Source organism: Oncorhynchus mykiss, chromosome 16 (genome assembly GCF_057628025.1).
Source record: "Oncorhynchus mykiss isolate SJ-2025 chromosome 16, ASM5762802v1, whole genome shotgun sequence".
NCBI classification, from domain to species: Eukaryota; Metazoa; Chordata; class Actinopteri; order Salmoniformes; family Salmonidae; genus Oncorhynchus; species Oncorhynchus mykiss.
In genome coordinates this window covers 32,320,765-32,346,793 of record NC_143037.1, presented here as the reverse complement: position 1 = coordinate 32,346,793, position 26,029 = coordinate 32,320,765, and the positions used below count along the sequence as shown (strand labels likewise).

General features: G+C 40.8%; 1 protein-coding gene across 14 annotated transcripts; it reads left to right on the top strand.

The window, feature by feature from the left end:
* Positions 1–21,704, top strand: LOC110491813 (inhibitor of nuclear factor kappa-B kinase subunit alpha). 14 transcript variants are annotated; one of them, XR_005036505.2, is made up of 21 exons: positions 1–1,098; positions 1,250–1,344; positions 2,878–2,995; positions 4,828–4,897; positions 5,163–5,251; positions 5,357–5,446; positions 5,538–5,662; positions 5,774–5,881; positions 8,776–8,911; positions 9,093–9,293; positions 17,369–17,471; positions 19,046–19,169; positions 19,334–19,485; positions 19,571–19,632; positions 19,767–19,876; positions 19,971–20,020; positions 20,143–20,251; positions 20,370–20,513; positions 21,076–21,167; positions 21,288–21,387; positions 21,489–21,704. XR_005036505.2 is itself a non-coding variant. In XM_036946718.2 (21 exons), exons 1-21 carry the CDS (start codon positions 994–996, stop codon positions 21,564–21,566), a joined length of 2,265 nt encoding a protein of 754 aa, XP_036802613.1. In that variant the 5' UTR covers positions 1–993; the 3' UTR covers positions 21,567–21,704. The 14 variants fall into 14 exon arrangements, 7 of the variants coding, with proteins under 7 accessions (XP_036802613.1, XP_090058679.1, XP_036802614.1 ...); XR_016487223.1 differs by having other exon boundaries at positions 9,093–9,303; XR_016487221.1 differs by having other exon boundaries at positions 9,093–9,342.
* The last annotated feature ends 4,325 nt before the right edge of the window (positions 21,705–26,029 follow it).

Genomic DNA, 26,029 nt, shown 5'->3' with positions numbered 1-26,029 from the left:
ATTGTATAGTGTGTGTGTGTGTGTGTGTGTGTGTGTGTGTGTGTGTGTGTGTGTGTGTGTGTGTGTTTGAGAATGCGCTGAGTCTGACCCTTGTGCTAGAGTGTGCCTGCAGGTGGAGGTTGAATGTTTGCAGGGGTACAGGACTATAAAACGTTTGGGAACCACTGTAGATGATAGGGTATTTGTTTATTTATATTTTTTCAAGCAAAGTATAAGGGAGTTATACTCCAGTCTAGTAGGTGGCGGTAATGCAACATTTATTGGATGCTAACCGCCGTTAAAACTCATCGAAGAAGAAGCAACAACAGCCGCTTTTGACTCTTAGGATATAGCTAATATTACCACTTTGTTTCATTTTAGCGTGGAACAAATATACCGGTAGCTAATTAATCCAGAAATGAATTACTATCAACGGTGTTTTATATCTTTCCGTTATTTGTTCTAGATGGTTTTATTGTTGTATTCAGCGCTAGTGCCATTTGGCTAGCTAGTAACGTTAGCTAACGCGTTAGTGAAAGAGTTTAGACAGGCTCTAGCCAGGCTCTAGCTACAGGCTCTACAGGCTCTAGCTACTTTGTTTACGTCTTGCTTTACGAACTTCACCTGGCAAGCTAGCCACTCCGGTCCACTGTGGAACTAGGACACGGCATGGTTGTGGGCATATAGGCATATCTAACAATTGTATTGTTCTGTCAGCCTTCCTGCCTTGGTAAATAAAAAGTTGCAGAGTTGTTGGAGCGCTAGAGAAGGCCTTTACTAGCCTGACACTATCACACCTGATAAAACCGATAAAACATTCTGATTGAACTGATCAACTAGACATGGTCGGAAGCGTCATAGCTGAATCTGTTGTGTTAGTGCAGGGCTGAAAAAAAGTCCTGCACACTCCAGTTGGAGACTACTCCGGAGGCTTCACAGCAAATGTCACGTGAAAGTCATTCTGTCCAGGGTAACTGACATATTACACTCTCGAGCCCTCCACAGCTGAGAGGGATGGAGAAAGTCCCGGTCAAACAGAGCCAAGTGTGTGGGCTGTGGGAGCTGAAGGAGCAGTTGGGGACCGGAGGGTTTGGACACGTTTACTTGTACCAGCACCTGGTGAGTCCGGATCATATGACTACACATAAAGCCATCTGGAGATGAAAGTCTCAAACAACATTATCTTCTGTGTGTGTGTGTGTGTGTGTGTGTGTGTGTGTGTGTGTGTGTGTGTGTGTGTGTGTGTGTGTGTGTGTGTGTGTGTGTGAAGGAGACATCAGAGAAGATAGCAGTGAAATTGTGTCGTCTGGAGCTGAACTCAAAGAACAGAGAGCGCTGGAGTAGAGAGATACAGATTATGAAGAAGTGAGTGTCACATCTAGTAATAACCACACAAACACTGTCAGAACTGGGCTCAAATACTATTTAAAATAATTTCAAATACTTTAGCTGTACTTGCCTGCTGCACATATATCACTCCAGTGTAAATTGCTGAATTGTAATTACTTCGCTGCTATTGGCCTATTTATTGCCTTACCTCCTTACGTCATTTGCACGCACTGTATACAGATTTTTCTATTTTGTTATTGACTGTACGTTCATTCATCCCATGTGTAAATCTGGTTCGTTTTTGTCGCACTGCTTTGCTTTATCTTGGCCAAGTCGCAGTTGTAAATGAGAACTTGTTCTCAATTGGCCTACCTGGTTAAATAAAGGCGATATGAAAAAAATGGGACCAATAAAACCTCAAAGTGCAAACACCCACCTTACCTGGCGCTCCAGAGAGGTATCCTACAAAGAAAGCTAGATCTACTCAGGGTTTTCTAAATCTAACCAGCTTGACATTCAGGCTGCATCCGTAGTATGACGGTGGATATTGCTCATCCGCTTGCCGCTAACTCTAGCAGGTTTGTAACTGCATGTAGTACATGGCTAGTCGAATGCCGAACTCTTCATTGAGACTATGCTTAAAAACGTCAAGCCATGGGGGAGTCAGTCAGTGCCACATTTCCATTTGTGCCAAAATCAAAATGAAAGAAAAGAGTGTGCAAAGCGGTCATCAACGCAAAGTGTGGCTATTTGAAGAATATCAAATATAAAATATATTTAGATTTGTTTTACACTGTTTTGGTTACTACATGATTCCATATGTGTTATTTCATATTTTTGATGTCTTCACTATTATTCTAATTTAGAGGTCGATCGATTATGATTTTTCAACGCCGATACTGATTATTGAAGGACCAAAAAAGCCGGTATGGATTAATCCGCCAATTTTTGTATTTATTTATTTGGAATTTGACTGCCTTCATGACTCGTGACAGCTGGTCACTGTAACAGACCTTGTCTGAAGGCTAATATCCATTCTATGAATTATATTTCTGATTGAAATAACACCCACCCTGTATAATTGACCTTAAAAGTAAAAAACAATCCATTTTTTTTATGAATCCATTTTATTTCCAAGAAATTGTCATAGTTTGACAACTCGGTAAGCTTTAAAATGAAATCAAACTGAACCCTTTTCCAGTGATGAAGACCATAGATGTCTCATGGTATGGTGGGATATGCAAAATGGGTCAACTTTGAGCACCTTTTGTCTCCTGAATGTTTTGTCATTTATGTCCAATATGTCACTTTCTGACAACTTCCATTGGCAAACATGTATGGAAAGTTTTGTTTAAATCTAAAGGGATGCTGTCAAAAGGTGATTGAATTCAAACAGATTTACTCCATAGAAGCATAAACACAGGGATCCCATGGATAGAGTGTACAGTAACTATAGATCATCTTTTGCTGCTCTTGACTGTCACCTGCTCTGTCCTTTTCTCCTGTGTCCTACTTCCTTGTCTTGTCTCCTCGACTCCTGACTCCTATCTTGTCTCCTTGCCTCTTCAGGTTGAGCCATGATAATGTGGTGAGAGCCAGGGAGGTTCCAGTGGAGATGAGTTTTATAGCGCTCAATGACCTGCCACTACTGGCCATGGAGTATTGCTCTAGAGGAGACCTACGCAAGGTACACGCACGTGCACACATACACACAACTGCAGTGATGCCATGTGTACAGTACCTTCAGAATGTATTCATACCCCGGCCTCCCGGGTGGCACATTGGTTAAGGGCACTGTACTGCAGCGCCAGCTGTGCCACCAGAGACTCTGGGTTCGCGCCCAGGCTCTGTCGCAACCGGCCGCGACTGGGAGGTCCGTGGGGCGACGCACAATTGGACCAGCGTCGTCTGGGTTAGGGAGGGCTTGGCCGGTAGGGATATCCTTGACTCATCGCGCACCAGCGACTCCTGTGTTACGGGCCGGGCGCAGTGCACGCTAACCAAGGTTGCCAGGTGCACAGTGTTTCCTCCGACACATTGGTGCGGCTGGCTTCCGGGTTGGATGCGCGCTGTGTTAAGAAGCAGTGTGGCTTGGTTGGGTTGTGTATCGGAGGCCGTACGTGAGTTGTAGCGATGAGACAAGATAGTAGCTACGAAACAAAATTGAGGAGAAAAAGGGGTCAAATTATTAAAAAATAAAAAATAAAAAAAATGTACCCCTTTTCCACATTTTATGTTTTTAGAAATGTTTACAAATTAATAAAAAATGAAAAGCTGAAATGTCTCTGAAATTCTGCTTAACAAATCACATAATACATTGCGTGGACTCGCTCTGTGTGCAGTAAACATGTTTAACAACTACCCCATCTTTGTACCTCACACATACAATAAACTCTAGTGTCCCTCAGTCGAGCAGTGAATTCCAAGCACAGATTCAACTACAAAGATGAGGGAGGTTTTCCAATGCCTCCTCAAAGAAGGGCGCCTATTGGTAGATGTGTAAAGAAATTTAAAAGCAGACATTAAATATCCATTTGAGCATAACGCAGTTATTAATTACACTTAGGATGGTGTATCATTACACCCAGTCACTACAAAGATACAGGCGCCATTCCTAACTCAGTTGCCGGAGAGGAAGGAAACTGCTTAGAGATTTCACCATGAGGTCAATAGTGATTTTAAATCGGTTAGAGTTCAATGGCTGTGATAGGTTAGTATTGTAGAATTTTCTCCTAAATGACAGAGTGAAAAGAAGGACGCCTATACAGAATAAAAATATTCCAAAACATGCATTCGGTTTTAAGTAAGGCTCTAAAGTAATACTGCAAAAGAATGTGGCAAAGAAATTGTATTTTTGTCCTGAATACAAAGCCTTATGTTTGGGGCAAATCCAACACATCACTGAGTACCACTCTTCATATTTTCAAGCATGGTGGTGGCTGTATCATGTTGGGTAGATTTGTCATCGGCAATGACTAAGGAGTTTTTGGGGGGGATGAAAAGAAATGGAATAGAGCTAAGCACCGACATCATCCTAGAGGAAAACTTGGTTCAGACACTGGGACACATTCACATTTCATCAGGACAATTAACTAAAACACAAGGCCAAATATACACTGGAGTTGCGATGCTCCTGAGTGGCCTAGTTACAGTTTTCACTTAAATCGGCTTGAAAATCTATTGCAGGACTTGAAAATAGCTTTCTAGCAATGATCAGCAACCAACTTGACCAATATTGTACATTCCAGGTGTGCAAAGCTCTTAGAGAGATACCCAGAAAGACAGCTGCCAAACGTGATTCTAGCATCTCTGCGTTTAATACTTCTTTTTTTTCCATTTCCATTTTTATTTTTAACATTTTTATTCCACTTTGACAGAGTATTTTGTGTAGATCGTTGACAAAAAATTACATTTAAATCCACGTGAATCCCATTTTGTTGCATGTGGAAAAAATCAAGTAGTGGGAAAACTTTCTAAAGGCAATGAATTGTATGTGACTGTTTTTCCTGATCCCTGTAGCTGCTGAACAAGCCAGAGAACTGCTGTGGACTGAAGGAGAGTCAAGTCCTTTCTCTACTCAGCCATGTTGGTAAGCTAGCCCTTTATAGTGAAATACAGTCATTCATTCTAGAGGTTGCTTTCCAGGGGTGTATTCATTAGTGTACACTAAAGCAAAATGCTTTGCAACAAAGCATTTTTTAACAAACAAGTGTTGCTTATTTAGATATTGGTCCCCCTGTTTTGGCCCATTCACTTCTGTTTGGTTCCAGTTGAGGCTGGTACATTGATACTTTGCAAGCACCATTTGGGAGTTTCTTTTCATTTTAGGTAATGTATCATTATTGTACACACAGGGTCTGGTATCCAGTACCTCCATGAGAATAAGATCATCCACAGGGACCTGAAGCCTGAGAACATCGTATTGCAGGAGACCAGTGGGAAGGTGAGTGCACACACACACAAACAGGTATTTGGAAACTCAAATAAGTATTGGTGCTGTCCATCTCTCCTCCCTATCTTTCCCTCTTTCTATTTATCTCTCCTCTAGTTTGTCCATAAGATCATAGATCTGGGTTACGCTAAAGACTTGGACCAGGGCAGTCTCTGTACATCCTTCGTCGGAACTCTGCAGTACCTGGTGAGACCAACACGTTTTTTATACACTGACAATATATGCTTTTGAATCTATTTCCAATGGGAATTGTGTGTTACGTGTGTGCGCATGTTAGGCTCCAGAGCTGTTTGAGAATAAACCCTATACTGTGTCAGTGGACTACTGGAGTTTTGGGACCATGATCTTTGAGTGTACCTGTGGCTTCCGCCCGTTCCTTCACAACATGCAGCCGGTTCAGTGGTGAGTGTGTGTCTGTCACTAAAATAGAAGGCAAATAATTGTATGTTCTTGTAGAACCAGTAAAAGTGTGTGTGTGTGTGTGTGTGTGTGTGTGTGTGTGTGTGTGTGTAGGACCAATAAAGTGCGCAACAAAGGTCCCAAGGACATCATGGCTGTAGAGGATATGAATGGAGAAGTGAGATTCTCTACACACCTACCCTACCCCAACAATCTGAGCAGGTACACATGCACACACACACATCACTCATAGTGGTCCTGTATGGCTCAGTTGGTAAAGCATGGTGCTTGCAACGCCAGGATTGCGGGTTTGATTCTTGGGCCACCATGCATAAGATGTACAGTACCAGTCAAAAGTGTGGACACACCTACTCATTCCAGGGTTTTTCTTTATTTGTAGTATTTTCTACATTGTAGAATAATAAGACATCAAAACTGAAATAACACATGAAATCATATAGTAACCCAAAAAAGGGTTAAACAAATCAAAATATATTTTATATTTGAGATTCTTCAAAGTAGCCACCCTTTGCCTTGATGACAGTCTCTGAACAGTTAATGTTGATGTCTGTTACTTGAACTCTGAAGCATGTATTTGGGCTGCAATCAGAGGTGCTGTTATCTCTTATTAACTTATCCTCTGCAGTAGAGGTAACTCTTGGGTCTTCCTTTCCTGTGGCGGTCGTTTCATCTTAGCGCTTATTGAAACGATTTTGTTTCTGGTGTCCTTTGACAGCTCTTTGGTCTTGGCCATAGTGGAGTTTGGAGTGTGACTGTTTGAGGTTGTGGACAGGTGTCTTTTATACTGATAACAAGTTCAAACAGGTGCCATTAATACAGGTAACGAGTGGAGGACAGAGGAGCCTCTTAAAGAAGTTGTTACAGGTCTGTGAGAGCCAGAAATCTTGCTTGTTTGTAGGTGACCAAATACTTATTTTCCAACATAATTTGCAAATAAATTCATTAAAAATCCTACAATGTGATTTTCTGGATTTTTTTTCTCTCATTTTGTCTGTCATAGTTGAAGTGTACCTATGATGAAAATTACAGGCCTCTCATCTTTTTAAGTGGGAGAACTTGCACAATTGGTGGCTGACTAAATACTTTTTTGCCTCACTGTATGTGAAATGTTTTGGTTCGCCGGATCTCTCTCGGTGGACAGAGCCGCCTTGTGAAGGGAGTTGGGCATTTTTGCGGCACGCATGTAAGGCTCTGATTGTCCAAAATGGTTCCAACAAAGTCTAATACTGTTGTCCTTCTTTGTAGTTGTCCGGTATCTGGTGATTTGTCTCGTAGTCCTGAACAGAACTACTTAGTTTATTTTCCTTCCATTTGCTCCTGAAGATGCTTCTTTGAAGATAGGCTAGCCAGACAGGTCGATGGTTCCCAGTGGGGTGATGAGAGTAGTGTAATACGATGGTTTGAGCAGAATAGTAGGATGGTCCTACTTGAATTCGCTTTCGAATATACTTTAGCTGCATTAAGTAATCAGCCGTACCAGTGATTGTCCAGGAGGTAAGTTTATAGTCTCTACCTCGTGTTGAGATTCAAAGTTCAAACAACTTTAAACGTGTAGCTGCAGCTTCACACTTTTGTGTTCTGGAATGTTAATTCTTAACCCCATCATTTTGTTCGAATTTGCGTTTTCGTCAGGCTGACACGCTCTCTGACCTCACTCGGGCGTGACTTGTCACTGCAAAGTTTATGTAAAACAATTATCTCTTCTCAGTCCCTCCAGTATTCTGCGATCGCATAATTCAATGCAAAATCAACACATCTGCACATATTATGCGAGAGCTTGCAATTTTGACCAATCCCCTTTTAGCACATAAATGGGTCCAGTCAAAGCAGGTTTGTAATTTTGACCAATTACTGCACTGTTACCGTGGAAAGTGGCCCAATCCAAAAACTTGTCAACAAAGTTTTCTCCCTGGCCTGTCAGCGTATTCACTTGCTAAGATTATGGGTGATTTGTTGATGACTGACAGGCAGTACAATGAACAGAAATCTCATTTGCCAACAAAAATAACAGCTAACGACCATGCAAAACAATTTCCAAATGTTTTTGGAAACTAGAGAAATTCGACAATCACTTCGAATCAGTAAAGCATATGAGAATGTCAGAACAGTTGCAGCAGCAGATCACCATGACTGAATTGGTAACAGGGAAGACTGTGGCAAGCATCGAAAGACTCAAGGAGAGTGGCGTTTTACTCAAACATTTACTCCGCTAACCTTGGCTTTAGTAGGGTGGTCACCACTCTGCTCTCCCCAGTCTGTCTAGGGAGAGCGCTGCTCAAAGCAATTTGTCAGCTTTGCCGTTTTAAACTCTCTGTAAAACTTATTACAGATCACGAAAGCACAATCTTTCTGAATATTTTAGAAATGGAATAGTACATATCAACCACAACTCTATTTTTTGAGGGGGGGTTCTTTATCTCCCCTACGACCCTTTCAGAAAACATCTATTTTTTTGTTGGAGAGGGTTGCATCTCATGTTGATAGCAAGCCCCAAGCCTGATGGAGAGGTGTGTGTGTCTGTGAGTGGATTATGACAGAGCAGCTTTTGAACATGTTAGAGTTTCGGCAGGAAAAGTCTCTTGAAACAAAGTAACTTTCCTTTGGTGAATTTGGAGAGGGAGACCTGAATCTTCTCAACTTGATTTACAACAGGACATGAGTTGTTAATCCCCACAAGTCCCCCGATCTGACCTATTTGGATCCTCACGGGACTGTCATGACAATGACGAGAGTGTGCAAAGCTGTCAAGGCAAAGGGTGGCTACTTTGAATAATCTCAAATGTATTTTTGCTACATGATTCCCTTTGTGTTATTTCATAGTTTTGATGTCTTCACTATTATTCTACAATGTCGAAAATAGTCAAAATGAAGAAAAACCCTTGACTGAGTAGGTGTGTCAACCTTTGACTGTTACTGTATGCGCATGACTATAAAAGCATCTGCTAAATGGAATGTACAGTATATTATTGCATTATATTAGCAGCAGTTTTCGGAACTTGTGATCCCGTCTATTTAAAATGTTGTTTTGTTTTTGCTCAATGTGTTACCTTTTTCTATGTGAGGAAAATTGTACTTTTTCGTGTGTCTGTGTGTAGGTCCCTGTTAGAGCCAGTGGAATCTCTGCTACAGATGCTGTTGTTGTGGGACCCTGCGACAAGAGGAGGAGTGACAGACCGTGACACACACACACCCTGTTGCTACACTACCCTACAGAGCATACTCAACATGAAGGTACACACTGCAATGCTTGAAAACAACTTAGCAAGTGGTTTTGGCACTAGCAAATTCAGCCTGAATGCAAGGGACTGTTCAATCTTATTAATTGGATAGTAACATGAGCCTCTTGTAAATTGATGTGACTAATGGTCTTGTCAAACAAATCCATACAATTATGCATATGTGTGCATTCTAGGTGATGCATGTGTTGGACATGACGTCGGCCCAGCTCCACTCCTTCGTCCTTGGCAGTGAGGAGGGGTTACACTCCCTGCAGCAGCGTGTGGAGACACACACCCACACACACATCCCTCCGCTCAGCCAGGAGCTGCTGTTGGAGACTGGAGTCTCCCTGGACCCTCGCAGACCACCAGCGCATTGCCTCCCTGATGGACCGGTACAAGCTCGTGCGTCCACACACCAGACGGGTTCAAATACTATTTAGGGTATTTCGATTACATTTTACATTAACATTTTTGTAATTTACCAGACTCATATTCACAGCGATTTACAATTAGTGCATTCATCTTAAGATAGCTTGATAATCAGTGAAATCTTTACCATGTTTATCTCTCAATAACAGAAGGATGACAGAAGTGAAGTTTAGTCTAGTGCTGTAGTTTGGCTGCAGCAAGTAATCTTTCAATGCAGCAGGTAATCATTCTTAGTCATGACTTCATGTATTGAGTTTATATATCAATTCAGGGGTCAATTTGACTCATGGTTTTTGTTATGATATTATTTTTGCGTTAGTGTATTGCAGTGGCCGTCAGTGACGTTTAAGATGATGGAAGACAATTGCTTTTTTTAATGAGCATGGCATTATTTATATTACTGGATGACTGTCATTTTTATTCTATTCACCCATTTCAATGTAACATCGATAGGTTTAGGCCACAACATGATATTTCAATTGTCCCTATACCCGTCATGATGTTTCTACAGCTAAGCCTATGAATGAAAGGTTACAACGCAGGTGCACAGGTCAAGAGAAATTTGAGTAATCAAGGTGACAGTGACAAATTCAATACCGCCTTGCATCCTCTCGCCTGCATCTAGCTGATCTAGGGTGTAATCATTAGTCCAACAGTTACAAACAAGACTTTCTATTGGACAAAATCCCTGTTTCGTTCCAGTTGCTTCCGTTTTAAGATTTTCTTTTCAACAGAATTGGTGGAATGATTAGACCCCTGATCATACACAAACACTGTTCACTTTCATAGCAGCCACATACAAACAGCATGTTCATTTGGCTCGTTGAATAATTATTTCTCGCATCTACACAATTTCTTCCGCTCGCTCACCTTTTCCCTTTGTGTGTATACTTCAGTGCACAACACATCAGCTATCTGTGATCAGGCAACTTTCCAAGCCAAACCTTCATATCGTAACTGCTAACTGTTACACACAGCCTACGTCGTTGTCACAATATTAGCTAACGTCATAGTCAAAATAGCTACATATTAGCTAACGTCATAGTCAAAATAGCTACTAGAACTAAGGCGTTAGTAAACTTGCTACAATCATGAAGTACAGTGCACAGTCAGCAAGTAGTTAAGCAGCTTATCTTGACTTGGATGTGTGTCATTGCTGGATAGCCAGCTAGCTAACACATCCCTCTCTGTTTGAGTTGGCTAAACTAGCTAGCCGCATTTGATAGTTAAGTGAAAAAAAAAAAGAAATATAGCTAGCTCTCGCTTCATTATTAAAGGAATGAATTTGTTCAAAACTGTTCAACTTTCTCTTTCTGAGTCAACTACTCACCACATTTTATGTACTGCAATGCAAACTAAACTCAGCAAAAAAAGAAACGGCCCTTTTTCAGGACCCTGTCTTTCAAAGAGAATTAGTAAAAATCCAAATAACTACACATATCTTAATTTTAACTTTTTGGTGACAGGGGGCAGTATTTTCACGTCCGGATGAAATGCATGCCCAAATTCAACTGCCTGCTACTCATCCCCAGAAGATAAGATATGCATATTATTAGATTTGGATAGAAAACACTCTGAAGTTTCTAAAACTGTTTGAAACCCTGAGGACAAACCATTAAGCATGGTCACTCTCTTTTCAATGGGTTTTCATTGGGAATCCAGATTTCTAAGGGACCTTCATGCAGTTCCCGCTTCCACTGGATGTCAGTCTTTAGAAATTGGTTGAGGTTTTTCCTTTGTGTAATGAAGAATTACGGCCATCTTGAACGAGGGTCACTTGAAGTGTACTGTTAGATAGAGGCGTGTGACCAGAAAGCATGCTACAGTTTGTTTTCCTCCTGTATTGAACACAGATCATCCCGTCTTCAATTTTAATGGATTATTTACATTTAAAAAATACCTAAAGTTGTATTACAAAAGTAGTTTGAAATGTTTTGGCGAAGTTTACAGGTAACTTTTGAGATATTTTGTAGTCACGTTGCTCAAGTTGGAACCGGTGTTTTTCTGGATCAAACGCGCCAAATATATTGACATTTTGGATATATTTCTCAAACACTTTAGGGACTATTGTGATAAGAACACATTTGTCCATGAGAAGATTGTTCCTCTAAAAGCAAAAATCAACACCCAGCAAATTTCAGGTATGTGAGCTCAAACTTGAATGTTGTGAAAATTCTGTACAACTTCCGGCACATGTTTAATTTTAACATTGAGGCTGTACCTGGTTTAAGTTAGTTTTAACAGTGGCCAAGAAATGTACTGCGGCTACTTGATCATAATGTAGGCCTACTAGAGTGGCCTACCATTAAAAACAATGGAGAAAAAGGCATCCATGAAATTTTAACATGGAAATAGCTGCTCTATCGTTCAACCCACGGTAGCAGCAAATGTGTGGTGTTCAATGGAGACCTACATTCCATGAGACTTTTGAAAAATATATGTAGGGCTTGACATTAACCTGTTTATCCACTTGTCCTTTAGATAAGGAGGTGAATGTAAATGTTTGATGCAAGAAACCACTACAAAATAAAGTAGTATTATTCCCATACCATTATTACAGAGAATCAGAAGCAGCATGCTCTGCCTATTGGCTATTTTGCTTATTCAAGACTGTCTCAAAATACAACACTGCCACTTTAAAAAAAAAAATCTTTACCTGACTTGAAATTCAAAATGGCTAGAAATAACTACAACTCACTAACTAGCAAAGAATATGAACAAATGTGCACAGGTGGTTACATGCAGCTCTTGCTTTGATCTCAAAACAAGAGCATCTACTTGTGACCGCTCATGCTTTAAACACAGTCCAGTTCAAAGTGAATGGCACAGATCCATATATGACAATGGTCTAGAGTACAGGCATGTCAATACAATACAATCATAGTCCAATTCGCTCTGCGTACAAGTACATTTCTTGCACAGTTTTGTATAAGTCTTCCATAGTTCGTTACATTGACAGTGGCTAATATTGCGTTTATTTGAGCACAATTCCCAATAGTAGAGTGAATAGTAGAGTGAAACGTTGATAGTGTTAACTAAAGAGGAAAACTGAAGTTCAATCTCATGTTTCTCTGCGGGAGCTGATATTTCTTCTGCCGGCAGGGGAGCTCTTAGCCCGTAGCTAAGAGGGAACATTGTTAATGACCCTAAAACTTTTCAAGTTGACCGGCTCCTAATAACAAATAATCAAATGCACGTATTTGAACCCAGGTCTGACACACACACACAAGGGTTGGAAAATATGACAATAGCATCATCTATGACTGACAGTCATCATGGTGACTACATTGGGATGTGACAGACGATGGTTTAGCCTATTTAAACTTGACTGGCGCAGCTCAGTAAAAAACAGACTCTTGTAGGGCAGCACACAAGTGGCATTCTGAGTAATTTGCCTATTCCTATTTGCTATAGCCTATTTCAATATACAGTGCCTTGCGAAAGTATTCGGCCCACTTGAACTTTGCAACCTTTTGCCACATTTCAGGCTTCAAACATAAAGATATAAAACTGTATTTTTTTGTGAAGAATCAACAACAAGTGGGACACAATCATGAAGTGGAACGACATTTATTGGATATTTCAAACTTTTTTAACAAATCAAAAACTGAAAAATTGGGCGTGCAAAATTATTCAGCCCCTTTACTTTCAGTGCAGCAAACTCTCTCCAGAAGTTCAGTGAGGATCTCTGAATGATCCAATGTTGACCTAAATGACTAATGATGATAAATACAATCCACCTGTGTGTAATCAAGTCTCCGTATAAATGCACCTGCACTGTGATAGTCTCAGAGGTCCGTTAAAAGCGCAGAGAGCATCATGAAGAACAAGGAACACACCAGGCAGGTCCGAGATACTGTTGTGAAGAAGTTTAAAGCCGGATTTGGATACAAAAAGATTTCCCAAGCTTTAAACATCCCAAGGAGCACTGTGCAAGCGATAATATTGAAATGGAAGGAGTATCAGACCACTGCAAATCTACCAAGACCTGGCCGTCCCTCTAAACTTTCAGCTCATACAAGGAGAAGACTGATCAGAGATGCAGCCAAGAGGCCCATGATCACTCTGGATGAACTGCAAAGATCTACAGCTGAGGTGGGAGACTCTGTCCATAGGACAACAATCAGTCGTATATTGCACAAATCTGGCCTTTATGGAAGAGTGGCAAGAAGAAAGACATTTCTTAAAGATATCCATAAAAAGTGTGGTTTAAAGTTTGCCACAAGCCACCTGGGAGACACACCAAACATGTGGAAGAAGGTGCTCTGGTCAGATGAAACCAAAATTGAACTTTTTGGCAACAATGCAAAACGTTATGTTTGGCGTAAAAGCAACACAGCTGAACACACCATCCCCACTGTCAAACATGGTGGTGGCAGCATCATGGTTTGGGCCTGCTTTTCTTCAGCAGGGATAGGGAAGATGGTTAAAATTGATGGGAAGATGGATGGAGCCAAATACAGGACCATTCTGGAAGAAAACCTGATGGAGTCTGCAAAAGACCTGAGACTGGGACGGAGATTTGTCTTCCAACAAGACAATGATCCAAAACATAAAGCAAAATCTACAATGGAATGGTTCAAAAATAAACATATCCAGGTGTTAGAATGGCCAAGTCAAAGTCCAGACCTGAATCCAATTGAGAATCTGTGGAAAGAACTGAAAACTGCTGCTCACAAATGCTCTCCATCCAACCTCACTGAGCTCGAGCTGTTTTGCAAGGAGGAATGGGAAAAAATGTCAGTCTCTTGATGTGCAAAACTGATAGAGACATACCCCAAGCGACTTACAGCTGTAATCGCAGCAAAAGGTGGCGCTACAAAGTATTAACCTTTCTGATCTCCCCATCCCGGATCCGGGATCGTGAATACAGACTCAAGCTCATTACCATAACGCAACGTTAACTATTCATGAAAATGGCAAATGAAATGAAATAAATATGCCATCTCTCAAGCATAGCCTTTTGTAAACAACACTGTCATCTCAGATTTTCAAAATATGCTTCTCAACCATAGGAAAACAGTCATTTGTGTAAAAGTAGCTAGCTAGCGTAGCATTTAGCGTTAGCATCCAGCACGCAACATTTCAACAAAAACATAAAAGCCTTCAAATAAAATCATTTACCTTTGAAGAACTTCTGATGTTTTCAATGAGGAGACTCTCAGTTAGATAGCAGATGCTCAGTTCTTCCAAAAATATTCTTTGTGTATTAGAAATAGCTCCGTTTTGTACATCACATTTGGCTACCAAAAAAAAACGAAAATTCAGTCCTCAAAACGCGAACTTTTTTCCAAATTAACTCCATAATATCGACTGAAAACATGGCAAACGTTGTTTAGAATCAATCCTCAAGGTGTTTTTAACATATCTCTTCGATGATATATCGTTCGTGGAAGTGTGCTTTCTCTCCTGAATCCCAGGAGAAAATGCCCGCACCTGAAGATTACGCACAAATTTAGACAAAGGACACCGGGCGGACCCCTGGAAAATGTAGTCTCTTATGGCCAATCTTCCAATGATATGCCTACAAATACGTCACAATGCTGCCGACATCTTGGGGAAACGGCAGAAGGTCTAAGCTTATTCCTGTCGCATTCACAGCCATATAAGGAGACATTAGAAAACAGAGCTTCAGAAATTCTGCTCATTTCCTGTTTGACGTATCATCTTGGTTTCGCCTGTAGAATGAGTTCTGGGGCACTTACAGACAAAATCTTTGTAGATTCTGAAACTTCAGTGTTTTCTTTCCAAAACTGTCAATATGCATAGTCGAGCATCTTTTCGTGACAAAATATCACGCTTAAAACGGGAACGTTTTTTTATCCAAAAATGAAATAGCGCCCCTAGAGATGCAACTGGTTCTTAAGGGGGCTGAATAATTTTGCACGCCCAATTTTTCAGTTTTTGATTTGTTAAAAAAGTTTGAAATATCCAATAAATGTCGTTCCACTTCATGATTGTGTCCCACTTGTTGTTGATTCTTCACAAAAAAATACAGTTTTATATCTTTATGTTTGAAGCCTGAAATGTGGCAAAAGGTCGCAAAGTTCAAGGGGGCCGAATACTTTCGCAAGGCACTGTATATGTCATCAAATTGTATTTGTCACATGTGCCGAATACAACAGACCTTAGCATGAAATGCTTACTCAAGAAAGAGTTAAGATAAAATGTTGTAAATAAAGTAAAAATGTTTATAAAAAGTAACATAATAAAATAACAATAACGAGGCTATATACAGTGGGTACCGGTACTGAGTCAATATGTGGCGGTACAGGTTAATTTGTACATGCATGAAAGTAGCGGTAAAGTGACTATGCATAGAATAAACAGCGAGTATCAGCAGTGTAAAAACAAGGGGGGTGTCAATGTAAACAGTCCGAGGAGCTATTTGATTAATTGTTCTGCAGTCTTATAGCTTAGGGGTAGAAGCTGTTAACCTCTTGAACCTCTGGGGCAGTATTTCATTTTTGGAAGAAAAACGTTCCCGTTTTAAGCGCAATATTTTGTCACGAAAAGATGCTCGACTATGCATATAATTGACAGCTTTGGAAAGAAAACACTCTGACGTTTCCAAATCTGCAAAGATATTGTCTGAGAGCCTCAGAACTGATGCTACAGGCGAAACCAAGATGAAACTTCAAACAGGAAGTGAGCAACATTTTTGAGGCGCTGTTTTCCATTGTCTCCTTATATGGCTGTGAATGCGCAAGGAATGAGCCTACACTTTCTGTCGTTTCCCCAAGGTGTTTGCAGCATTGTATTTGTAGGCATATCATTGGAAGATTGACCATAAGAGACTACATTTACCAGGTGTCCTTTGTCGAAATTGGTGCGTAATCTTCAGCTGCAAGCATTCTTCCATGTGATTCAGAAGTGAAACCAGACTTCCACAAACGACATATCATCGAAGAGATATGTGAAAAACACCTTGAGGATTGATTCTAAACAACGTTTGCCATGTTTCAGTCGATATTATGGAGTTAATTTGGAAAAAAGTTCGGCGTTTTGATGACTGAATATTCAGGTTTTTTTGGTAGCCAAATGTGATGAACAAAACGGAGCGATTTCTCCTACACAAAGAATATTTTTGGAAAAACGGAACATTTGCTATCTAACTGAGAGTCTCATTGAAAACATCTGAAGTTTCTTCAAAGTTAAATTATTTTATTTGAATGCTTCTCTTGTTTTTGTGAAAATGTTGCCCGCTGAATGCTACGCTAAATGCTACGCTAGCTATCAATGCTGTTACACAAATGCTTGTTTTGCTATGGTTGAAAAGCATATTTTGAAAATCTGAGATGACAGTGTTGTTAACAAAAGGCTAAGCTTGAGAGCTAGCATATTTATTTCATTTCATTTGCGATTTTCATGAATAGTTAACGTTGCGTTATGGTAATGAGCTTGAGGCTGTATTCACGATCCCGGATCCGGGATGGCTAGTATCAAGAGGTTTTAAGGAACCTTTTGGACCTAGACTTAGCACTCCGGTACCGCTTGCCGTGCGGTAGCAGAGAGAACAGTCTATGACTTGGGTGACTGGAGTCTTCCTCTGACACCGCCTAGTGTATATACAGGACCAGTCAAATGTTTAGACACCTACTCAATAAAGCGTTTTTCTTTAATTGTTTTATTTTCTACATTGTAGAATAATAGTAAAGACATCAAAACTATTAAATGGCACATATGGAGTCATGTAGTAAACCCCAAAAATATAAATATATTTTATAATTGAGATTCTTCAAATAATGCCAAGAGTGTGCAAAGCTGTCAAGGCAAAGGGTGGCTATTTTGAAGAATATCAAATATAAAATATAATTTTGTTTAACACCTTTTTGGTTACTACGTGATTCCATATGTGTTATTTCATAGTTCTGATGTCTTCACTTATTCTACAATGTAGAAAATAGTACAAATAAAGAAAAACCCTTGAATGAGTAGAAGTCCTTAAACATTTGACCGGTAGTGTACACACACCCACATCAAATCACTCACTCACTCGCTCACACACACACATTGACATGTTTTCATTTCTCTCTAGCGAGGCTGGGACAATGCCATAGTCTACCTGTTTGATAAGAGTCTGACTAAATACTCTGGACCTTTCACTGCCCGACCCCTGCCTGACAGCGTCAACTTCATAGGTAGGCGTCACAACTACACTATAGGTAGGCATCAAAGCTACACAACCCTCTAGGTAGGGCTGGGCGATTATGGCCAAAATATAATTTCACTGTATTTTTCCACATTTTTGCGGTATTTTATGTTTTTGAATAATACAAATTCTAAATTTTGCTTTGAGTAGTACGTGACCCTAGGGTGGCAACACATACATTCTAAGTAATTTCAATGGGTCTTCCTCCATTCTGATTTGTTTTATATTGTTCAATTAAACAAATGTTCTGCATTTTCGTATTTGTTTTCCTGCTCACTTGAGATCATCTCCACACTGCCACGTAGGGCTACAAGATATTGGCAAAAAAATCTCAGCATGATTTATAAAATATATATTTTTTAAAGGGTTTTACCAAATGTTGTAGTTGAGATTTGACTTTCGATTTAGATTAAAACACTTGGGTGAGCTATTGAAGTCATGGAAATATGATGATTTTTAATTCTATAGTTATAATATAATAGTAGGCACTTTGAATACTCTGTTTGACATGACAATGAATTAAAGTGCCAGGGAGGAGTTATTGTGACACGGTAGGAACCAAAGTGTTGGTCAATGTTTCCTACGGGACCCCATAGTCTTTGGCTACATTTAATGTTTTCTCTTAGCTACTTCATGTAGGTAACTTATTCCTGCTTCGCCTAATCCTCTTTGGTTTAGAAGATACTGTTACACAAACAACATGCTGATTTTGGCCTATACCATAATTGGTATCAGGCTGTATTAGCTAGCTATGTTTGCTCCGACTTAGTACATTTATTAGCTAGCTACCTATTAGCATTAGCGGCTAACGTGATTTAGGCACAATGTGCTTAGAAAAGACAAACTAGCAGTTTGCAGATATTGTAATTATAGAGGTCTAGTGGATTTATAGTAAGACGCAAAGTGGAAACAGCATGGTTGTCATCAACATTGTTGCATGTTCTGCATTGACCATGCAGACTGAACGCAAGTGTGTCCTGGTCGAGTAACAACAACATGCGTTCCTTGAGTAACAGGCGCGGGGCTTGATCTATGTAGAAAGCGTATATTATAAAAATGTACGTTACACACGGCATATTACATTTAACAAACCTAACATTAAATACCACTATGGAAGATAAAGTAGAAACCCAAACCGGTCATTGCATCAATAACTGTATATTGTAAAATACGGTATACCACCCAGCCCCACCTCCTAGGTAGGCTTCACAACTACACAACCCCATAGGTAGGCTTCACAATTTAACAACTCCATAGGTACTGTAGGCTTAAAAATCTGCCAAGACTATCACTATATGTTCTTCCCAATGTGAGTATTCCTTGATGCAGGATAAACATTGGGAAAAACATTGGGAAAAGCTAATAGCAAGTCTGGACAAAATTAAATTATGTTAACCTCATCCCCAGGCTATTAACAAAGTGCAGATACAGTAAATGTCTGGGAACAATATTACAATTCTATTGAAGTTGATGTCTGTAAGCAGGAAGTCGCCCTGCTATGTATGATGTCATATTGCTTCTGTGTCTAAATGTGAACTCTTCCTCGCTGTATGTGTGTGTTAGTGAGGGAGACGAAGACCCAGCTGCCTCTTGCTGCTCTAAGGAAGGTGTGGGGAGAGGCTGTTAGCTATGTCTGTGGTCTGAGAGGGGACTACAGCAGACTGTACCAGGGACAGAGAGCTGCCATGTAGGTACACACACACACACACACACACACACACACACACACACACACACACACACACGTGGCACAGACACACTTGTACACACTCACACATAGGCATAGCACAAACACACACACGCTTGCCTTTCTGCCCTCACTCTCAACCTTGTGTGTTTGTGCACATGTAGGTTGAGTCTGCTACGCTACAACACCAACCTGACGCGGTATAAGAACGTGTTGTTTAGCCAGTCTCAGCAGCTCAGAGCCAAACTGGCCTTCTTCACCACCAGCATACAACAAGACCTACAGCACTACGACCAGCAGAGAGACACTGGCATCTGTAAGCTGTGTGTGTGTGTGTGTGTGTGTGTGTGTGTGTGTGTGTGTGTTACTGACTGTTTTCTGAAATCTGACCAAACCTGTAGCCTCTGAAAAGATGCTGAAAGCCTGGCAGGACGATGAACAGAAAGCTGATGCCTTTACACAGGTACTATACTATATAGTTTTGTATGACGGCTGTCTACTCTACCAACAGCTTCTGCTAGCATGTATTGGACTGTGAGAGAAGCATTTGATGGCATAGCTTCGGTGTCTGTGTGCATGCACCTGTATGTGTGTTAGGTATCAGAGGTGGGCTATCTGGATGAGGAGATAGTGTGTCTCCACTCTGAGATCGTGGAGCTGCAGAGGAGTCCGTTTGCCAGGAGACAAGCTGACATCATGGAACAACTGTAGGTGTCTCACATAATTCTACAGCTTTTTTAACTATTTCCATGAAATGGACAAAGTATCGTTTTGTAATTAAATATGTGTGTGTGGTTTCAGGGAGGAGAAGGCCATTGAACTTTACAAGCAGCTGAAGGCCAAATGCAAGAGTGAGTAGAACCACTTCAGCACAATACTGATCTATTATAGGCTGGTAGAGGTGTGTCTGTGAGAATGTGGATTCTCATTGGCTATACTGGTTTTGTGTGGGTGCGCGTGTGTGTGTGCGCAGGTCCAGACCCCCCTCATGGCTACAGTGACAGTTCAGAAATGGTGAAGACCATTGTCCAGACAGTCCAGAACCAGGACCGAATCCTCAGAGACCTGTACACACACCTCAGGTACACATGCCTCAAGTACACATGCACACACCTGTACACCTACACCCTTCTCTCTTTCTCCCTCCCTCTAGTAAGCCCTTTTCTCTTTCTCTCCCTCCGTCTGGTTCCTTCTAGTAAGATCTTGGAGTGTAAGTGTCGTATTGTAGCATTGTTTCCTAAGCTGGAGGGGGCAGTGGAAAGCATCAAGGCAGCAGAGGCTGCAGTCATGACTATGCAGATGAAGAGACAGAGAGAGTTCTGGCACCTGCTCAAGATTGCCTGTGTAAGTAAACACGTGCACAAACACACAACTCCTGTTTAGAAGAAAACAGCCCAACAAACACCAGCAGTACAGTACTGTACTACAGTTACTGTTGTCATCAGTTGTCTTTACATGGTTGGGAAGGTTACTTTCTAAATGTAATCCATTAGTAACTAGTTACCTGTCCAAATCGTAATCTTTAGGATTATCCAAATTTTGTAACAATCTGATTACTTTCAGTTACTTTTGGATTACTTTCCCCTCGAGACATAAGAAGACAAAAAGGATCCATCAAACGCATTTGGTGTGTCATCATAGTGGTCTCTGACATGTGGTCAGACTCGCTCAATGGAACAAATTTAATAGCACCTTTTTTTTAATGTAATTGAGAACCAAAAGTGTCATAATGTATGTTTTTTTTTTTTTTCAAACTTTTTATAAGTAATCGGTGACGTAATCAAATAGATTTTCAAAGGTAACTGGAATCTGTTTTTTGCTGATAATGTAACTGATTAGTTTTTTTTTTTGTAATCTGACTACAACCCGGGTCTTTACTATATTTTACATTTTATTTTGTGTGTAGGCCCAGAATGGCAGTCACAACTCTCTAACCCCCAGCTCAGACGCCTCTAGTCCCCCTCCTCTCACCATGAACCCACTAAGACACACACACAGGTAAGACCATACTAAGTAACTAACGTAGTAATGTAATATGATCTCTAATACCACCCTCTACAGTTCTACCAAAGAGTAACAAATGACTAAATAACACATTGGCACCATTCATGTTCTCAGTGAGTCAGTATGCCACCTACTGGATGAGAACCAGCGTTACCTGAGTCAGCTGACCTCTCTACTGCAGGAGGCCTCACAGGACAAAACATGCAATATCATGGTGCGTCCACGAGACTTGGGTGTGTGTGTGTGTGGGGGGGGGGGGGTGGCGCTATATGTGTGTATCCTGACTTACCCCTTGCCTATCTATCTCTGATGCAGGACCAGGACTGGAGTTGGACTCAGTATGGATCTGTGGTTGACCAAACCCTAGAGACTCTAGACACACACACGCACTAGTAATGTGTGGGTTGACTCATAATCCGCAGTCCCTGCGGTGAAATCCACAGGGTGGGCGGGTATAGGGTCATGAAATATTGTGTGGATGAAGGGTGGGAGGCGGGCGGGTTGAATAAAGAGAAAATACATTAAAAAAAATCCATAAATGTATCATTCTTGTGCAACACTGAGGTTTTTCTGTCATTATTTTGAGGCTCTGGCATTAGTGCATAAGCATAAGCTTTCGGGCATAACTATATGCGTGCCAAATAGCCTACCCGCCTATTGCCAAATGCTTTTGGGAATAGGCAGACAAAGTTGCGTTTTCACAGCTTTCTCTTTCCTTACAAACTGTCAAACTAATGAAATTTGGACATTTTGCACAAAAAAGGGAAAGTTTTATTTATTTTTTTATTATTGCATTTTCTCCCCGGTCCCTCTCTTCTCCGTGAAAGAAGTGGAGATGACAGAACTTTACCGATAGATTTAATTATATCGATTTATGACATTCTGAACAATAATAGCTGCATGTATGAACTAATTTTATTGGTCACATACACATGGTTAGCAGATGTTATTGTGAGTGTAGCGAAGTGCTTGTGCTTCTAGTTCCAACAGTGCAGCAATATCTATCAATTATACAACAACTGCTTAATACACACAAGTCTAAGTAAGGAATGGAATAAGAATATATAAATACAGTTGAAGTCGGAAGTTTACATACACCTTAGCCAAATACATTTAAACTCAGTTTTTCACAATTCTTGACATTTAATCCTAGTAAAAATTCCCTGTCTTAGGTCAGTTAGGATCACCACTTTTTTTTAAGAATGTGAAATGTCAGAATAATAGTAGAGAATTATTTATTTTATATTTTAATTCTTTCATTACATTCCCAGTGAGTCAGAAGTTTACATACACTCAATTATTATTTGGTAGCATTGCCTTTAAATTGTTTAACTTGGGTTAAAAGTTTTGGGTAGCCTTCCACAAGCTTCCCACAATAATTTGGGTGAATTTTTTTCCCCATTCCTCCTGACAGAGCTGATGTAACTGAGTCAGGTTTGTAGGCCTCCTTGCTAGCACATGCTTTTTCAGTTCTGCCCACAAATATTCTATAGGATTAAGGTCAGGGCTTTGTGATGGCCACTCCAATACCTTGACTTTGTTGTCCTTAAGCCATTTTCCCACAACTTTGGAAGTATGCTTGGGGTCATTGTCCATTTGGAAGACCTATTTGAGACCAAGCTTTAACTTCCTGACTGATGTCTTGAGATGTTGCTTTAACATAATTTTACTGCCTCATGATGCCACCTATTTTGTGAAGTGAACCAGCCAGCCCCTCCTGCAGCAAGCACCCCCACAACATGATGCTGCCACCTCTGTGCTTAATGGTTAGGATGGTGTTCTTCAGCTTGCAAGCCTCCCCCTTTTTCCTCCAAACATAATGATGGTCATTATGGCCAAACAGTTATATTTTTATTTCATCAGATGATATTTCTCCAAAAAGTACTATCTTTGTCCCCATGTGCAGTTGCTAACCGTAGTCTGGCTTTTTTATGGAGGTTTTGGAGCAGTGGCTTCTTCCTTGCTGAGCGGCCTTTCAGGTTATGTTGATATAGGACTCGTTTTACTGTGGATATAGATACTTTTGTGCCCGTTTCCTCCAGCATCTAGAAGGTCCTTTGCTGTTCTGGGATTGATTTGCAATTTTCGCACCAAAGTAAGTTCATCTCTAGGAGACAGAACGCGTCTCCTTCCTGATCGGTACGACAGCTGCATGGTCCCATGGTTTTTATACTTGCGTACTATTGTTTGTACAGATGAACGTGGTACCTTCAGGCATTTTGAAATTGCTCCCAAGGATGAACCAGACTTGTGGTCTACATTTTTTTTACGAGGTCTTGGCTGATTTCTTTTGATTTTCCCATGAAGCCGGACTGCTTCTTAACACAGCATCATCCAACCCGGAAGCCAGCCGCACCAATGTGTCGGAGGAAACACCGTGCACCTGGCAACCTTTGGTTAGCGCGCACTGCGCCCGGCCCGCCACAGGAGTCGCTGGTGCGCGATGAGACAAGGATTTCCCTACCGGCCAAACCCTCCCTAACCCGGATGACGCTAGGCCAATTGTGCGTCGCCCCACAGACCTCCCGGTCGCGGCCGGTTAAGACAGCCTGGGCGCGAACCCAGAGTCTCTGGTGGCACAGCTGGCGCTGCAGTACAGCGCCCTTAACCACTGCGCCACCCGGGAGGCCCGAAAAATTTGTTTTAATGACTCCAACTGTGTTTGTTCTTCTGCTGGAACAAGGTATTAGTGACAATGAGATCTTGCTGGGCATATAGTTAGCAGTCTCATGCAGTTCTCATTGACCTGGCAAACACCATGTCTACCCAGCAACCCGCTCCATATCCTGTTGTTCTGTCCCACCCTAGCGTTGCAGTCGAACAAATCAAGCATTCATTGTGGAACTACGATTCTTGGGAGTGCATTCTGATGAAGATCGTCAAAGGTAAGGGAATATTTATGTGATTTATGATTTCTGTTGACTCCAACATGGCGGATAATTGTATTTATTTTCTGAGCGCCATCTCAAATTATTGCATGGTTTGCTTTTTCCGTAAAGTTTTTTTGAAAGCTGACACAGCGGTTGCATTAAGGAGAGGTATACCGGATGTTTGTGCCTGACGCTGTCCACTCCTCCAGGCTTGCCTGCCACCCGGGCTCCCGTTGGACCCTGGCCTTTATTCTGCAACGATTTTGGTGGCCTACCATGGTCCCAGACGTCTTCGTATTTGTCGCCGCCTGCACGGTCTATGAGCAGAACAAGACTTCTCGGCAAGCCCCCGGCTGGTCTTTTTCAACCACTGCCTGTTCCTCACTGTCCCTGGTCTCACATATCCCTGGACTTTGTCATGGGTCTTCCCCATCTGATGGCAACACAACCATCCTGACAGTAGTGGACCGCTTTTCCAAAGCCGCCCACTTCATTCCTCTCCCCAAGCTACCCTCTGCCGAAGAGACAGCCCAACTTATGGTGCAGCATGTCTTGTCTATCGGAAAAATAATGTCCTTTCCATTTTTTATATTGAGATTTAATTTTTAAATGTAAAAAGATGACACTAATTATTTTAGGATCGTATAGGCCTACTCCAGTAGAGAACCTAGACAGGTTTTTAATTCTATAATCCTTTATCCTAGCCCTACATTAGACCTAGTCATATTTATTACTTTTTATCGTAAGTCCTATTAGTTCCGATTCACATCCGCCAAAAAGGGCCGCACTATATAACTGCTTATAAATCATAATATACCCGATCTCTACAATTAGGCCAATCTTGGTATTTTGAATGTACTGCCTGTGCAATCTTCAAATTAAATAAACAAACAAAAATTGAAAAAGCTCCGCCTTACCCATCTTCGCCTTCCGCCAAAATCAAAACCTGATTTTAAGTTAAATATTGCCTAAATACAAAAATGATAAATTCATCATACCCATTTTTCATTACCAGAAGTCCACATAGTCCACAGTTTCATACTACAAAAAAAGGTATAAAAGAAATGTATCCATAATTGTCCTGTGTAATGAGGTGCAAATGTGTATCGGGGACTACTTAAGCACGTTGTAATCTTTGAGGCCCTAAACATTTGGTTGTTTACATACAATTTATCGACCACTAGAAGAACATTCTGCTCGGAGCCTTTTGAAAGTTGGGTACAGGGCACTTCGTCTCTTCACAATTTAATGTGGAAATTGTTAATTAATCTCTAATGTTTATTTGACGCATCAACCAAAGATAATAAGAGGAGACGAGATGAGTTTGGTCTGTTTGCAGTATGCATTTTGAAGGGGGATGTATCGTCTACGATCACTCACTTCCCTTCATTCATTACCCGAAGTTTACTCAAAAGATGAGTGAACCTTCACCTCATTTTGTTATAACATCTTTGGTCTGACAGTCTTTTACATGACACCCAGAATGCATTTAATAATGTCAAAAAACACGGTGCCACACATAGCTGCCAAATAGCTTAGCATTAGCTCTTCATAATGAGTACAACTGTCAAAAAAACTTTTTATACACTTTATAGGCGTCCATTACAATCTATGCAATAATCGGAATGCATGATTTGTCACCAGTAGTTGAAAACCTGAATAAAACTAAGTACATTATGCTCCATACAGTTGAAGTAGGAAGTTTACATACACTTAGGTTGGAGTCATTAAAACGTATTTTTCAACCACTCCACAAATTTCTTGTTTACAAACTATAGTTTTGCCGGTTAGTTTAGTTTCGTCGGTTAGGACATCTACTTTGTGCATGACATGTAATTTTTCCAACAATTGTCTTTTTTATTTTTCAGCCTAAATCAAACTCTGGACATTGGATTTGTATGCGTCAAGACTAACATTTCACCACTCTCCATTGTGGCTAAAGGATTAGAATGAAAATTGTATTGGGACAATTTATATTGTAACATT